General features: G+C 40.1%; 1 protein-coding gene across 4 annotated transcripts in view; it reads right to left on the reverse strand.

Annotated features, from left to right (window-relative positions):
• The window catches only part of PRKAR1B (protein kinase cAMP-dependent type I regulatory subunit beta), a 105,092-nt gene that overhangs the window by 67,993 nt on the left and 20,532 nt on the right, over window positions 1–16,567 (reverse strand). For all 4 annotated transcript variants that reach the window (XM_065684420.1, XM_065684419.1, XM_065684422.1 and 1 more), the window contains exon 4: window positions 16,149–16,240. In XM_065684420.1, the coding sequence (XP_065540492.1) occupies window positions 16,149–16,240 (92 nt within the window). The remainder of the gene's footprint in view (window positions 1–16,148; window positions 16,241–16,567) is intronic.

Here is a 16,567-nt window from a genome sequence, read left to right on the forward strand (position 1 = left end):
ATTAGCCACCCTGTTCATGTACAACATTCATTAACTTCACATGTGTGATTTTTAGTCTTGAGCCAAACCAGCTGGAAGGAAGCACAGGGTACACCAATGCCTTTCCCGGAGATCGCTCACCAGTTGCTGAAGAGCTCCCTAACAGCAGTGAAACCCTCCTGCCATTGCCAGAGGGTGTCACTATGGCACTAGAACAAAGCAACAAAACAAATAAAAGGAATAAACAAGACGTGGAGAAGTGCAGCAGAAATAAGCTGTATGTAACCTTCACATGAATTGTTCATCATGTCACCCGTGGGCTTTAAGAACATGGTTCTGGAGTCTAAAAACAATGTAACTCTGTATTTTCCTCTCTGCATTTCTTGTGCTCTAATCTGATTTCTAACACAAAGTATTGGAAGGAAGAAAGGAACTACCTATTAGAGCTGGTTGCAGAATCTCCATTGTTCACACACAATTTAACCTTGTTTTCCATGAAAGCATCCTTTGAAAATGAAACTGTTCTAAATGCACATCATTCACATTCGCAGTATTCGTCACACAATTGTTTTAATAGGAAGTTGCTGCAAAAGAAATCTAAACTTTCTCACATAATGACTTAAAGCCCAGGTAATTAAAAAAATCCTGTACTGAGCATATTGAAGATCAGCTCTCAAGCGCTGATTTTGGCTAACGTCCTAAACCAGAAGAGGAAGGAAGTCCCAAAGCCAAAGAGCACAGTAAATGAAAACACTGAGAAGCCAGTGAAAAAAACCCTGCAACATAAGGAATATTTGAAGGTGTACCAAATGAGTAGGTTTATTGTCTTTCTAGTCTAAATGCAACCTCCTTATCACCAAAAAATGCCAGGAATCAGATGACCATGAGCCTGTATTAATACAGTATACGATGGCCCAGAAAACTTGATAGATGTTGGAATCTATGAAGAGCTCGACCAGGACATGTATGTAAGGGATCAGACACTAAAAATACATTTGTGGCTAACTCCTGCTCTGAGGATGACTGTCAGTATCAGAGGGTGCTGTGATTGTGAAAAGGAGAGCACTGAGTCCCAGATGCCACAACACACTGCCCAAGCAATTGAGCAGCCTTATTTCAGCTGTATTTTAGTGGCAAGGTAAGCTGACTAATGTTGCTGAGGACAGTTTTGATTAGGAAGGTCTGTTTCCACAAAGTGCTGCAAAGCTCTTGTCAACCTGTCAAGGAATCACACACCGTGCTCTAATAATAGAACAATAATTTCATATTCTTGGAAATAAGTTCTAGTCAAAGCACTAAAGAACAGCAAGTAAACTTGAATGAAGCACATCTTACCAGTATTTTAAAACCAAGTTTCTAAAAGCAAGGGAAAATCTGCACAGATGTAACTGCACTGCAGAAAGGAACACGGGTCGGCTGCAGTGATGAAACTGTCAGGACTTGAAATGAGGGCACCACTACAATATTTTAACACAGCAAATAAATCCAGTCTATCTTGGTGAAGGTTCAGTTGGCTGTTCTTGGAATTATCAGGATGTCAAAAGGCCAACGTCTGTTTCTGGATACTGAAACAGAATTCCCATTCACCTCCTTAGATAGTGATGTGCCTCTGCTAGGGAAAAGCAAGCATTTCAAAGGTAGAAGCAAAGCCTTCGTACAAATCTTTTTAACAAAGAATAAAAAAAGAAAAAATTAAGTTCAGAAAATAGGTAAATCTGTTGGTTCGTTTCTCATTTCTCCCTGACTTTTCATGACAAACAGATCTCGCAGATATCAGACAGATGAAAAACACAAAGATATGGAAACCTGAGCTGGAATTTAGCTTAATGACAGCAAACTTGGTCTTTTATTGAAAATGGAGAGAGGGATGTTAGGTCTAGTCTTTACATGGACTTTATAGTAACTGTAAATATAAAACAGCCTATCAAGACAGTAAAGTGCTTTCCTACTACATGAGAATTCAAGCTCTAAATTGCGCAGTTTATTCTGGTTACCTCAATTATCACATCTGGAAAATCATTCAATTTATGTCAGCCTTTACTCTAGGACACTCATTCATGTGGGCAAAGATCTCTGAAACCCTCTGGGGTCATGACATAAATCTACTTTTTTCACACTGTCATTTGCACAACAAAAGAATAAATTTAACTTTATTCAGCAAACAGTGAGGATAATTGCCAATCTTTTAGCTACCCAGATGAAACAGGATCATGACCTAAGAGTACAGGGCATAAGAAAGAAGGTTATATATGTTCAGTAAAAGTTTTTATGAGAAGCCATCACTATGCACTGTTTGGAAATACTGAAGTAAATCACCTAGGAGCAAGCTTGAGCCAGCATAGCTCTTCAGGCAAAAAAACAGAGTTCAGTGCTGAGACACCAGTCGCATCATCAAATCAGCAGAACTCATCAATAAAAGCAGAGGGCTCAGGGCACCACGTGCTGTGTGCTTCACCTTCCCAATCAGCGGTAAGATCATCCATGCTGTGCAGCACTGAGAAGTAACCAATGAATAGAAGCCAAGGCAACTGCAACTTTCCTGATACCATCTAAGAGAGACTACAAAATCTCAGAGTTTCTGAATAATATCCCATCGTTTGTAACTGAACTAGAACAATGGTTTAGCAAGAATTCCAGTATGTGCCTATTTCAGGCATCCAAAAATCAGTCAGGCTCCAAGTTGTAACAGCTTGGCTTACAGGCGTACCAAAGTCATACAAGCGTTTTGTTCATATGAGATGGTTGCTGACTCTTCATTAAGTGAAATAAATTTTCATGTCATCACATTTTGCCATCTTTGAAAAAAAAACAAAACCCCACAATATTCTGGAGCATTTCAGAAAGTGCTGCAAGAACACGCACAGCAGAGAGCCAAGCCTGATCAGAAGGCTTCAAGTAATGGAAAATCTGCCACATCCCAAGCTAATTTAAATTATGGATCAGTTCCCTGGTTACTCTAAAAAGAACAATCTAAACTTTTCCAGTCTGTATGTGCCCAACTTCAGCCACCAGCTTTTGGATCTCACATGCCTCTGTCCGTTAAAGAGATCAGTGCTATCACTTATTTTTCCCTTCTAGATATGTTAAAAGTCACTTTAATCCTGCTTCGTTAAACTAAATACACTGTTCACATATAAAACTGGGAAAATGCTGAGTGCCTTAAAATAGTATCTGACACTGTTTTTTGGATACACAACTTTGTATTTTCTATTCAATGCCTGTTACACTATTCTAATGCAAACTTCATCAGTCAACAAGCATGTGTTCATATTGCTTATATATCAGATGTTGAATAAATATAAAAAGCAAAATACTTACAAAGAAAGTGATAATTTTGTGAGCTTTTTCTCTAAATTTCTGAAAGTAAAAGGCAAATTGAAAACCCAATTTATTTTTCTGGCTTTTTTTTTAAAGAAAAAAAGGGAGAAAAGGAATCTGATGGTGCCAAAGGGTTAAAGTATCTCATTTCAGGCAGTCTGAATATCTGAATTTAGCAGCTGACAGTGCATGGTGTGTCAGTCTCTTACAGCTGTTCCAGTTGATTCAAAGACCATCTTTGTTTCTTGAAATCTTAGCAACTGTTACTTTTTTCCAAAGACAATGATAGACCAGCTGTTACCTCACAAGATGCGATGTACTTCAGGTCAAAGTCTTTAGTAAGAGATTTGTAAAACAAGAACTAAATCATTGTTTGGGTTTGTCAGATTTTTTTTCATTAAAACAGAGTTAGCAGCCTAACAGTCAAATAACTTACACTTGGTATTCCCATTAAGTGCACTGGAATGACAGAAAATTTTCATCTGGTTGTTAAGCCGAATCCTCTCTTTCTATAAGGAAAAAAAAGCATCACTAAACCTCATAGTATTATAGATTATTTTTTGTTTGAAGGGTGGTTTCCTTCTGTCTTTCCAAATGTGGAGTTACTAAGCAGGCGTCATCTCATAATGGCAATGCACAGGTCTACCTATTCAGAACATAAGATGGAGATTTTCAAGAGAACCTTACAGGAGTTAAATGCTCACTTCCTACTATATATCAATCAATGTGAGTATCTACTTCCTTTAAGCTCTTTGACATCCTCTTCTAAATGAATAACTAAGCAACTTAATCATACAGTTGATCCTCCAGTACCGGTACTGGTAATATTCCCACTTGAAGACACGTAGGCTTTCAAAGCTGTGCAAGGTTGCAGAATCAGTCACCTAATGAAGACTTATTAGAGTAGGAGTAACTGTCGACAGGTTGCCTACAACCCTTCTTGGGGCGGGGGGGGGGGGGGGAAGGAAGCATCGTTTTAAAGAGCTTTAGTTGAAATAAACCCTTGTTCGTCCACGCACAAAGACAAATTACTGCTTCCAGCTGCTCTGATGCAGAAGACAAAGACTTGCTGAGAAGAGTGGATGTTCTTTTAGTCAACCTTTGTGTTTAGTTCTGGAAAGCCTTAGTATTGAGTAACGCATTTTCAGAACCACTGCCAGCTAATTGTTGTGTAAAGAAGCACACAAAGGCACAGTCATATATATACACTGCACTGGTAGAAAAATTTTACAAGGCCTGTTAAATTCATCAGGAATCTTAATTTTTGTATTTCATATATAGAGAAGTTTAGACGCAAGATTTTTTCATGAGCATGGATGAATACTATTTGTCTCAGGCTATTTTTATTTAGATCTAGATAGGATTTATGTATATTACTTCTCCACTTTAACTCTGTCTTTCAGAACGGGTGACATACTGCCCATATGTAAACCAGCACTTTATGCAGAATTAAAAATAACTACCATTAGGCATGGCTCCGCTAGTATTTGTGATGAAGAACATAAACTGTCTAACAAAACACTGAGGGTGAATCACAATCTCTAAAAAGCTATGAACTGACAGTATTTGTTTCTCAAGATAAAAATATCCAGAAATACCAAATGTGTGTGCTTTTAGTTATGTTTAAGAGAATAACCTATCTACCAGGCCAAATACTGACATCACAAAAAGTACATCCCTAGTACAAAATCTGTACACTGTCAGGCTGTTGTAAAAGGATAGATACTAAAGCAGATACAATCTCCTGATGACTGCTGAGAGCAGAACTTTGCATAACTAATTTAAAGACTGCTGCCTGCAGGCACCACAATGATAATTAAAGACAATAATTCTTGGATAAATGAGATGGATGTACTGGAAAATAAGGTCAGTGTTAAATTCATTGCTAATCCTTGAATGGAGAATTGGATCATTTATTTTCCAAACGACTGGGCAATTCTACCTGGTTTCATTTCCATCTCTGCTGCCAGATGACTGCTGTCTCCAAAATTCATAACTTTTTGTAGTTTAAGTAGTATCCCTCATTGGCAAGCTCTGATTCAGCAGGACTGAATGTGCTTCCATTTAAACACAAGAATAGTTCCTTTGACATCTATAGCAAGTCAATGGAACAACTCACAGTTGAACATGCACTTTTAAATACCATGCTCAATCAAGGCCACAAACAAGGCATAAAAGTCACAAAGAAAAGCTGGATTGCCAGGCAGTTTACCTGGAAAGCACTTTGGTGCTATCCAAGTAGGAAAGCTTTGTTTAGCATGCAGTTGTTGATCTAAGAGATGAGTTTGCTCTTCTTATTTGCTTACTAGAATTCAAATGACAGGGTAATCACCTAATGACCAGAAAAACTGATGATCAGAAGAAAAGAACTCCCACACAGATGTTGCATAAATTTTATCAGTACTAAATCTGTTACACATATGTATATACATCTACTCTACTCCAAGTTACCATGGTCTACTGACCACCCCTGGATTTCAGCACAAGTGGGACATGCGTACCTCTACAAATCTTCACAGGATGCAGCCCGCCCTGTTGTGCGCCCTACATGAAGTGCCTTGGGATGATGCTATCATGCTCCTCTCTGCTGATACTCTCAAAAAGGAGGTGGAATAAACCTGTCCAATTCTTTGGTCATAAAAAATCCTAATATAACCAAGGAAATCCATGTTACTGACTCAACAAAGCCCTCTGCCCCCCACTCTGCAATGCTTCACTGTGCAATTTCTCTCTCATATCTTAGTCTTTGTTTTCATTTCGCATCTTCTGAGGGGCTTAGCTCTACATTTTGAGCATTCTTGACAAGGAACAATAGCTCATTATAGAGGTATGCAAGCCGTTCATTTCCATCCTCTGACTTTGTCCAATCACTAGTAGGAGAAATTAAGATGCAGTTTTGACATCATTTAATTTTATTTCAGTCCCTACTGCTGCCAAAAGGGGAGGTCCTGCCCTGCCCTCTCCACTTTCTGCAGGCAGGCAAAGGACCTGCTCTGACTGGAAACTAACCCTCCGGGGGAGTATCACTTCTCAGGGAGCTGATCTGGCTAACTATGGCAGAAGAGCAATAGGAATGTGCAGCCAAGGTTTGGCACTCACTGTGTTACTTCCTGCTTAGGTACCAGCTCAGAATTTGGCTTAAATCAATGATGAAACCATACCCTGAGGCTCCTAACTGAGGTGTTTTGAGCACCAGCTAACTCAAGACGCCTACAGCAGGCAAAGTATCTTCCCTGAGTATCTATGTGGTTCTAGCACAGTATGGACTCCTGGAGATACAGAAATGCTAATGCAGCATCATGGGAAGAGACTTTTTCTTGCACTGTTCTGCACACTGTAGGCATATAGGAAGCAGAGGCAGAAGCTAGATCTGTGTTTGTTTTTTAACAAAAGAGTTGAGTTACAAATGCAAGGAAAACACAGGATGTGTAATGAATATGTCATAGCTGTGGCATCCTGTTTCTAAAATATCTTGCTCCTGAATGGTGCAGTCTTAGGTTTCTTCCACATATATGAGGCTTTCCAGCTGGCCTTAAGCCAGTGCTTTAATAAAACATGGTATTATGCAGAAGTGAATAAAGCTTATAGCAATAATAATGCCATTGAAATTCACTAATCACAGTAAGTTTCAAGAATATTTTAATATGAGATCAACATTACAACAACTAAAATTCATCTATTAGCTATGGAAAACCACTTTTCTCATGTTAGATTATGCTTGTACTGAAAAAAGTACCCAAGCCATTACTGACCTGGATAAAGAGTGTGCTTTCTGAATCTGAAGACAATATCTAAAGAGCTGCGAGCACTTACAGACACATTAAATTGATTACAAAAACAATTAAGATTGAATAAAAAACAAAGAAATGGTCTGAGAAAATAGGTATTCTTTCAATAGCAAGACCACAGTTAAGCATATTTGGGTAAGTATAACCAACAGCATAAATACATGTGAAGATTCACTTCCAAAGTTGCCTTTCTGCAAGAAAGGATTCAATGATCCAGTGATCACATGCTAAGCAGGAGTCAACAGTACCTTGCTGCTGTGAAAAATAAGAAACAAGAAAGAGGTGGACCACCTGAAGAAGTTGAGGAGAACAACAAAAATGATCAGTGGGCTGAGGAACCTGGTCTGCAAAGGAAGACAGGGAGAATGAGGTTCACTTAGCTGAGAAAACAGAAGATGTGTGAAATAATTAACTCTTCAAATATATTTTAAAAAGATAAATGTCTGAAGAAAGAACACAGTGGTTTCATGCTACTGGAGATCCAAGAATTACAAAAACAGTGCTAGGAGACTTCTCCCATCGAAACTGAGAACAAACCAAGTTATGTTCAAGGAGATTTGCCTCACCTATTCTTAACAATTATAGATCCTACAATTCATTTAAGTCTCTTACCACTATAAATTATTACCGCATGTCTAGTTTACATCCATCTTGTACACTTCAAGCCTAATTCTGATGTTTTGTCTCCAGGGGACACAGGTACCTGATTATTCGTTTCCCCTCTGCAGCAACCCTTAATACACTTTAAGAATGCTATTTTGTCTTGATGCTGAGGAAGTCTTGATTCGGACACTAACTTCTTTCAAATAGAACCTGTTTATGCCCAGTAAGTCCCTAACAGACCCCACTTTGCCACCACTCATGGCTTAGAAAACTGCCTGAATTGCAGAACAAGGGCTATCTAAAACACACTTGTAAGAAGGTAGTAGCACATTTTCCTGAAATGAAAGATGGTGGTATCTACAACAATTTGCCTCCAAGTTCATCTAGAGTATCACAGTAGCGTGTGCACTCCATAGTGTTTGGGAGGATGCTGGGAAAAGGGCAGGAATTTTTGCTTGAAGAAACCTCTTGCTTGCCTTGCAGGCCTGGTACAAGTGCCAATTTTCATCTTTACGTCTATGCCAAGACAAACATAGAAAATAAAACTGCCCTTTATTCTCATACCTTTGCCATGCAGGCAATACACAAGAGTAAATGGAATGCTGAGTGTTGCTGTAATAATACACAGCAGTTTTTTTACTGTTTAGTTCATTTGTTGTTGCTTTTTTGCACCTTTGTAAGAGCTCAATATTTTAGTAGAAGCATTAAATACAATTTCCTGACTCTTGTTTCCAAAGCAGTTTCACACCAGTATACTGTTCAAACAAACCAATTTGTTATTAGTCACAGACTCATAGAATAGTTAGGGTTGGAAAGGACCTTAATATCATCTAGTTCCAACCCCGCTGCCATGGGCAGCGACACCTCACACTAAACCATGCCACCTAAGGCTCTGTCCAACCTGGCCTTCAACACTGCCATGGATGGAGCATTCTTGACTCCATCACTAGGCATATCAAGGATGAGGGGGTCATTAAGAACAGCCAACATGGTTTTATGAGGGGGAAGTCATGTATGACCAACCTTATAGCCTTCTATGAGGAAGTGACTAGGTGGAGGGATGATGGTAGAGCGGTAGATGTAGTTTTTCTTGATTTCAGTAAGGCATTTGATACTGTCTCCCACAGCATCCTCATAGATAAGCTAAAGAAGTGTGGGCTTGACGATCAAGTAGTGAGGTGGATCGAGAACTGGTTGAAAGGAAGAAGGCAGAGAGTTGTGGTCAATGGCGCAGAATCTAGCTGGAGGTCTGTGACTAGTGGAGTTCCTCAGGGGTCGGTGCTGGGACCGGTGCTGTTTAATGTTTTCATCAATGACCTGGATGAGGGAACTGAGTGCACCCTCAGCAAGTTTGCTGATGACACAAAACTGGGAGGAGTGGCTGACACACCAGAGGACTGTGCTGCCATTCAGCGAGACCTGGACAGGCTGGAGAGTTGGGCGGGGAGAAACTTGATGAAATTTAACAAGGGCAAGTGTAGAGTCTTGCATCTGGGGAAGAACAACCCCATGTACCAGTACAGGTTGGGGGTTGACCTGCTGGAAAGTAGTGAACGGGAAAGGGACCTGGGGGTCCTGGTGGATAGGAGGATGACCATGAGCCAGCAATGTGCTCTTGTGGCCAAGAAGGCAAATGGCATCTTAGGGTGCATTAGAAAGGGAGTGGTTAGTAGGTCAAGAGAGGTTCTCCTCCCCCTCTACTCAGCCTTGGTGAGGCCGCATCTGGAATATTGCGTCCAGTTCTGGGCCCCTCAATTCAAGAAGGACAGGGAATTGCTTGAAGGAGTCCAGCGCAGAGCCACAAAGATGATTAAGGGAGTGGAACATCTCCCTTATGAGGAGAGGCTGAGGGAGCTGGGTCTCTTTAGCTTGCAAAAGAGGAGACTGAGGGGTGACCTCATCAATGTTTACAAATATGTAAAGGGTAGGTGTCAGGATGATGGAGCTAGGCTTTTTTCAGTGATATCCAGTGATAGGTAAACTGGAGCATAGGAAGTTCCACGTTAACATCAGGAAGAACTTCTTTACTGTAAGAGTGACAGAGCACTGGAACAGGTTGCCCAGGGGGGTTGTGGAGTCTCCTACACTGGAGATATTCAAGGCCCGCCTGGACAAGTTCCTGTGTGATGTACTGTAGGTTACCCTGCTCTTGCAGGGGGGTTGGACTAGATGATCTTTTTAGGTCCCTTCCAACCCTTGGGATTCTGTGATTCTGTGATTCACAACTTCCCTGGGCAACCCATTCCAAGTAAGAAAATACACAAAAGTATTCTGAAAGCTGTTGCAGGCATTACAGCCGCCTGTACGTTAGCAATAAACACTTGTAAAAATTATGGTATCAGCTAAAATGCCAAAAGTGGAGTCTGGAAATGCATGTTAAATATTTATCTACTCTCTTTATTCCTTAATGAACAAGTTTTACCTAGCATTTACATATATATTTTAGATAGCATTTACATACAGATATAGTTAATGTTTAATTATTTCACTTTATGTGGTCAGAAGACCACTGAACACGGTCTGACAGACATGGCTCACGACTCACAGCACAGCAGACAGGCACCGGTGACACCCTGGAAGTAGGACTGACTCTCCTGATGCTCTCAGTCCTGATCGCTCACCCGCTGCTATGCTTCAGTTACACTGCTTTCTCCTTCTTGACAATCGTCAGCTTTGTGTCCTACTTCCATTCCTGCAGCAGGTCACCTCTGAACCTTCTCGCTGCCACCCCTCTCAGTGGCTGCCCTCATCCAGTAGACCGAGAACATCCTGTCAATGAAATATGAAAAAATAACTTTCATTTTTACCCACAGAAGGAAAACTAACAATCTCTTCCTTTCCCCCCTCAGCTTCCCCACCCACCCCCAAATTCAACATCATGCCAAATCCAAGTGGATATACTTGTCTTTCAGCATTACATGCTGAACAGATAAAAATTCCTCCTAGCTACACTGCCAGGTTAGAATGGATTAGGACAATCAGGCTAGCCCCTTGCCACCAATTTTTACTTTATACACCATTTCACAACTAGGAAGCCTTAGAGGATGCTAATCTGCTGGATATCCAAGAGTGGGAGAGGAAATAAAATGCTGCCAAGTTATGGGTGTAATTCTGTCTTTGCATAGACTGAACAAAACCAAAGCAGCAGAGAGGGTATCAGTACAATGCACCCTGCCTTGCTGATTTCTTCCATATGCAAAACTCTTAAGTATCACTGGCAAAAAAAGGGGGGAAAGTTTATGTAAACTTTTAACAGCCTTCAGAATGGACCTCAACCATGACATCACACTGGAACCAACAGGGAATAAGTTCAGCAAGGAACTTCTTGCCATTTTTCAGCCGTTAGAATTCATAGCACAGGTCACCTAAGACAACACTTTAATGTTAAGTGCAACTTCCCATCAGCATTCTGGAGGGACATAGCAAAGACAGATACACTTTCTGCAATAGAAATTTCTGCAAAGTCTGTAATTTCATCTTTGAGCTCTTTTATTAGGTATAAAAGCCATAATTAAGGATTTTATTCTTTTTAAAATGGGAATTCCTCTTCCATCACAGGTGTAATGAAGAGCAGAAAAACAAGATGACTTCTGCTCTCAACTGACATTAAAGACAAACTGTTGCAAAGAACACCATCTATAAAAAATAAATTTATGTTTATAATGCAAAATTCCCTTACAACTAATGCTGCCATTTCACTTGTCCCCGCTATAATGAAAGAGAGGGTGAATGCCTCTTACCTGGCTGTAGGTCCAGCTCCACCAATGTTTCCTCTCAAGGCTGTTCATCCTTGGACAGATTGCTGAGCAATTCCTAGTTATTCTGGGTGCACAGCCTGCACAGTGCTGTCTTCTGTATCAGAAGTTGTTCTATGCTGCAAGGAGCTCCTTTAGAGCTGTCACACAAGATGATGTTTTGTAGGACTGTGCATATATATGTAAGGCTTTGGTGAGGACAACAGTCACTGACCTTGCAGTGATCATACCTAGCAGGTCTTTAGTGTGCTCTTTGTCTGGGGAAAATGTCTTCTTGGTGGCCATTTCCACAGCTTCTGTGTGGTGCTTCCACACCAGTATGAACTATGCTTTTCCAGAAAAGCTTGGTGCATTCACATCTGAGCTTACACCAACATGCTCCACTGCTCACCTAACAAAACCCTTTGAGCAGTCTCTTCCAAAAGTTTTTGAGTGGAGTCACGAAGGAAGTGGAATACAGAAGAAACACAAAACAAAGGGCAAACCCTCAAGTGAACATAAGCCAGCCAATATGTCATCATATGGAGTGGGGGAAAAGAGAAGAGAGAACTAAGAGCACATGTGCCTAGGGACCTGCAGGATGATATAAAAGCACTATCAAAATCCAAGCTTAACTACCCAGGCATTAAATACATAATAACTGCAGAGTAAACACGCCAAACAAAGTGAAAGGGAAGGGCTTTGCTACACATCCCACTCAGGGGAGCAAAACCCATCAAAGCACATATGAGGTAAGGCTACTCAGAGAAGACTGCAACTGAGTTTGGGCTGTTAACAAGGTGATGAGCCCCAAAATTAGGCACACATTCATGTACTCTCTGCAACGCACTAAGCTGTTCAGCTCATAATTAAGGCCATCACCCCCTTAACATTCATCTTTTCCCCACAGCTCATAGATATTTACCCTACCCGTATTTCACGGAAATTTTTAATATACTCCAGTATTTTTGCTAGATGTGTAATATTTTCATAAACAATCAAAATCAAATGATACCTATTAAAAAACAACAAGAAACTAATTTTGTGAAGCCCTGATCTTAACTTCTTGCAGCTAGCTTCTCTTCAATTCCCAAAGATTTTGGATAATGAGTATATGATACATCCATGTAAATCTAAGGTTTTGCTGTCTACGAGCAAATGTTAACAGACCAGCTCCAGGCAAAAGAGGACACACATAAAATACCTCAGGTGCACATTTGCAGAAATACTATTAAAAAGCTCCACATTCCTGGTTTTGCAAATGAGAACAACAGCTCCTTTACAGTTAAAAGCACATTTCCACTTCAGATAATGGGCATTTTGCCACTGGCTTTGAGAAAACCAGGACCCTACTCCAGAGTTTAATCAAGATCTTATTGAAATCAGTGGAGAAGTCTCAGGAGAAAACAGTGGACTGCCACATCCCTTTGCAGAGCTGCGTTTTTCTATCGGCAACTCTTTAAACAAACATGTTGGCAAAAGGTGCTCATAACTAGCTCTGCTGCTTTTAGTACTGATGCAATTAGAGTTTCCCTTTAATTTCACTTTTCAGTAGAATTTTACACCAGAGACTGTGTGTAGTGTGTGCATGCACGTGTGAGTGTGTGCAAGAGATAAATGGCAACCCTATTTTAAGCATGGCACATGAAAAGATGCTATCTAAAATAAGACTTGAACAAAACTATTTCAGACACCAGGGCAAAAAGATACATGTTTAACTTCAGCATGGCTTCTCATGCAATTAACCATTCATGTGGAATATCTGACACAAAGATAACATGCTAGACACCGTCTTTATAAATAAGGGTTTACGACAAATATAAGGACCTTCAGAGCTGCCAAGCAGCAAGTGCAACACAAGTCTCGTGGACTACACAGCTATAGAGCAGAGTAACATAAATATATTTTCAGAGAAGGAAAAATATAAGAATCTTTCATTGTAAATGAGGAATTAAGCCCTGTTAGTCCATTCTTCCCCACATGAACACGTGCATCTCAGCAAATGGTCAACCACAAAATTAAATGAAACAACAATATTGTCTTCAGTGTAGAAAGCACTGAGGAAAATAAACACCAACACTACCACTGCAGCACAGAAAACAAAATAACCTCACTTAGCATTACACCATTCCAAGAGGACAAAACCCAAATGAAATCATATACCATTTACTTTACTGAACTACATATCTGCATCAACAAGATGCAAACTGAAGTGAGGGCAATGGTATGCTCCAATTTCATAAATAAAACCAGAAAATGCAGTAGCATGATGTCAAGAATGAGCTCAGTAAAATGCAAAGATAGAACAATTTATTCATTCACTGCAATCCTGTCTGCAAAGCAGAATGCATGTATCCTTCTGTGAGTTCCCTTTTTTGCCCCCAGTGTCAGCAATAGCTTGCTGTGTTCATCATGAAGCTTGAATGAGGCACCTAGACATAACCCTGAGCAAGGGAGATTGTATGTAGCTGAATATGCTACACTGCACAACCCAGAAACCAAGAAGCTTCTAAATCTTTTGACAGCAGAGGCAGTATACACCTGGTCAAGCCATAGTTTGAGTACTGCAAAAGCAGACAGTCTTCAACCCAATTGCAGTATACACATGAAAATCTGTGCGCATCACTCCTAACACACACCCATAACAGTACTGCCTGGCTGACAGAGGGAAATAGGACACAGGGAATGGATAGGAAAGACCATGACCATGGTGTACAATCAGCACAGTGCAAGAAAAAGCACTTTTCCTTCAGTTTTTCTCTCTCACCCTACTTTGATATTACTGAAATGTCCCTCTTCCAGCCCTAAAACCTGTCCCTTCAGCGCCTATCACATCAGCATACCCACAGGATAATTAGGGTTTAGAGCAGTTCTGTACAAGAATTCTCTGCTGTGGGTGAAAAAGCGAGAAGAAACGTGCAAAGTTAATCCTCTTCTAATTACTCCAGAAATGTGCATGCTAATGGTATCATAATAATTAGGACTGCAAAGTAATTAAACTGTGTCAACGCAAAATTTGCACACTTGGAACGTGCTTTAACTGAAAGTATTTGAGCAACCCCTCTGAAGGACTGTACTGCTGATGTTCTGCCAGTATTAAAAACATAAGTGTAGACAGTCTTTGTCCTTTCTAACCATCAAAGCACAGAAAAGTAGGGCTGGCAGAGACCTCACAAAATCACTTCGCCTAACTGCTGCAAGGCAGAACTCGCACTACTTATATCATTCCTGGCAGACTCTAGTTTATAATCTGCTCTTAAAGGCCTCAAGTGGTGGAGAGTCCACAACCTACCCAATCAGTCAGAAACCTCTTCCCAGTATCTGAGTTAACTCTCCTACTGCACTTCAAATCTGTTACTCTTTCCCTTTGGCACACCCAGCAGTTTATTTTGCATATACCATTATTCATACACAATTATAAGCTATTACTGTGTCCCTCTGCCACTGACTTTTCTTCTGCAGGCCAACCAATCCCATTCTTTCCTCAGAAGTGATGTTATCTAGATCTGTGATTGTTCTCACAGCTCTTCCCTGAACTTCCTCCAACTGTTTATCCTTGAAGCGCAGTGCCCAATCTGGACGCTGTGTTCCAGTTGAAACTTTTCCAACACTGGGACGTCTTGCATGTTCTCCCGTTTAGTTACCCCAGTAAAACGTTAGTATTTTCAAAACAGCCTGACATTGGTAACTAATGTTCAGATCATGATTCACAATGAGCTCCACAGAGTTTTTCAAGGAACCACCAGAACTGCAAAAAAAGTCTTAATAGTTATAAAGGTGTTCTTCCTGCCTAAGTATGCTTCTCCACACTTGGCTCAGTGACAATCCATACTGCTTTTAGCAGAACACTTCTTCAACCTGTCAGCATAATTCTGAATTCTAGCCTTTCTCCCAGTGTTTTAGCAGTCCTTCCCATCTTCATGTCATCCAAAAATTCAACACTCATACTCTATCCCACCACTGAGGTCATTAATGACAACAACGACGAAAACCAGACCAACCCTTCCCACACTTCAATATATCTTTTCATTAGAATGACGAACCCTTGTTAACTGCTATTTGGTACGGAAATCCAAGCAGTTTTGTATAGATTCCATTGTGGTTTCAATGAAGACATGTTTCCCTTGATTGTTTATGAAATTATCATACATTATGTTGAGAACATCACTAGAAGTCAAGCTGTTTGGCCTCTGTTGTGCCTTCCCTAGCTACAAGCCTTGATACTCAACTGTAGGAAGACATTTTCAAGTTTTTAAGTCACGTTGGTTGTTACTGAACTCTGTGGTCTCCTTCAGGTGCTTACACATAATTTGTTTGTCCCAGTTTTTCAAAGAACAAAATAATTTTCCTGAAATTCTCTTCTATCTCTTTATCTCATACTTTTTCTTTCCCACTTCTCCAGCACATGACCTGTCTTCCCTGAGTTCTCAGAAGTCACCTCAAAGGCTTCTAAGATGACTTCAGCTAATTCTGTAAGTAACCTAGAATTAAGTTCATTGGGCACAACTGATTTGAAAACATTAAGTCTGAATACATTCTAACCTGTTCTTGCCTTTCTTTAGCTTGTAATTTTACTCTCTGTCATAATACCATAAGCGTGAGTGTGCATCTAGTATGACTCAAATACATCAGTGAGAGCAGTTCTGATTCCCGACTTAAAATGTAATATAATTTCTTGTCCTTATATCAAGCTGTAGATTCCTTTAAATCATAAACCTCATCATACCTTCGTTCATTGTCATCAAGATGAGCAAAGAGCACGTTCTTGGAAATGGCCTTTGCCAGAGCAGTCATAGTTTTATAGTCCTTTGGAATAACCTGTAGAGAAAGGAATAAAGGGTAATTACATGCCTGGTTATATTTCTTTATAGATCTTGAAATCTATAGAAAATTCCACTATTCAAGATAATGGATGCAACTGGATTTCAAACACTGAGACAGGCTTAGGCTATAATATAAAGCCACTAAGAAAGTAGTAAATTACAGTTCTGACAATGTGAGGATAAGAATTTATGTTCTCAATATGAGAGCCAAAACAGAAACGTAAGATCCGGGATGAGAGGGTAGAAGGATATCCATAAAATACTATAATTAGCAGGTACTGACAGCTGTGTAGTCTCTTTTCAAATCTTCTGGACTGAGGAA

Source organism: Lathamus discolor, chromosome 6, assembly GCF_037157495.1.
Source record: "Lathamus discolor isolate bLatDis1 chromosome 6, bLatDis1.hap1, whole genome shotgun sequence".
Taxonomy (NCBI): domain Eukaryota; kingdom Metazoa; phylum Chordata; class Aves; order Psittaciformes; family Psittacidae; genus Lathamus; species Lathamus discolor.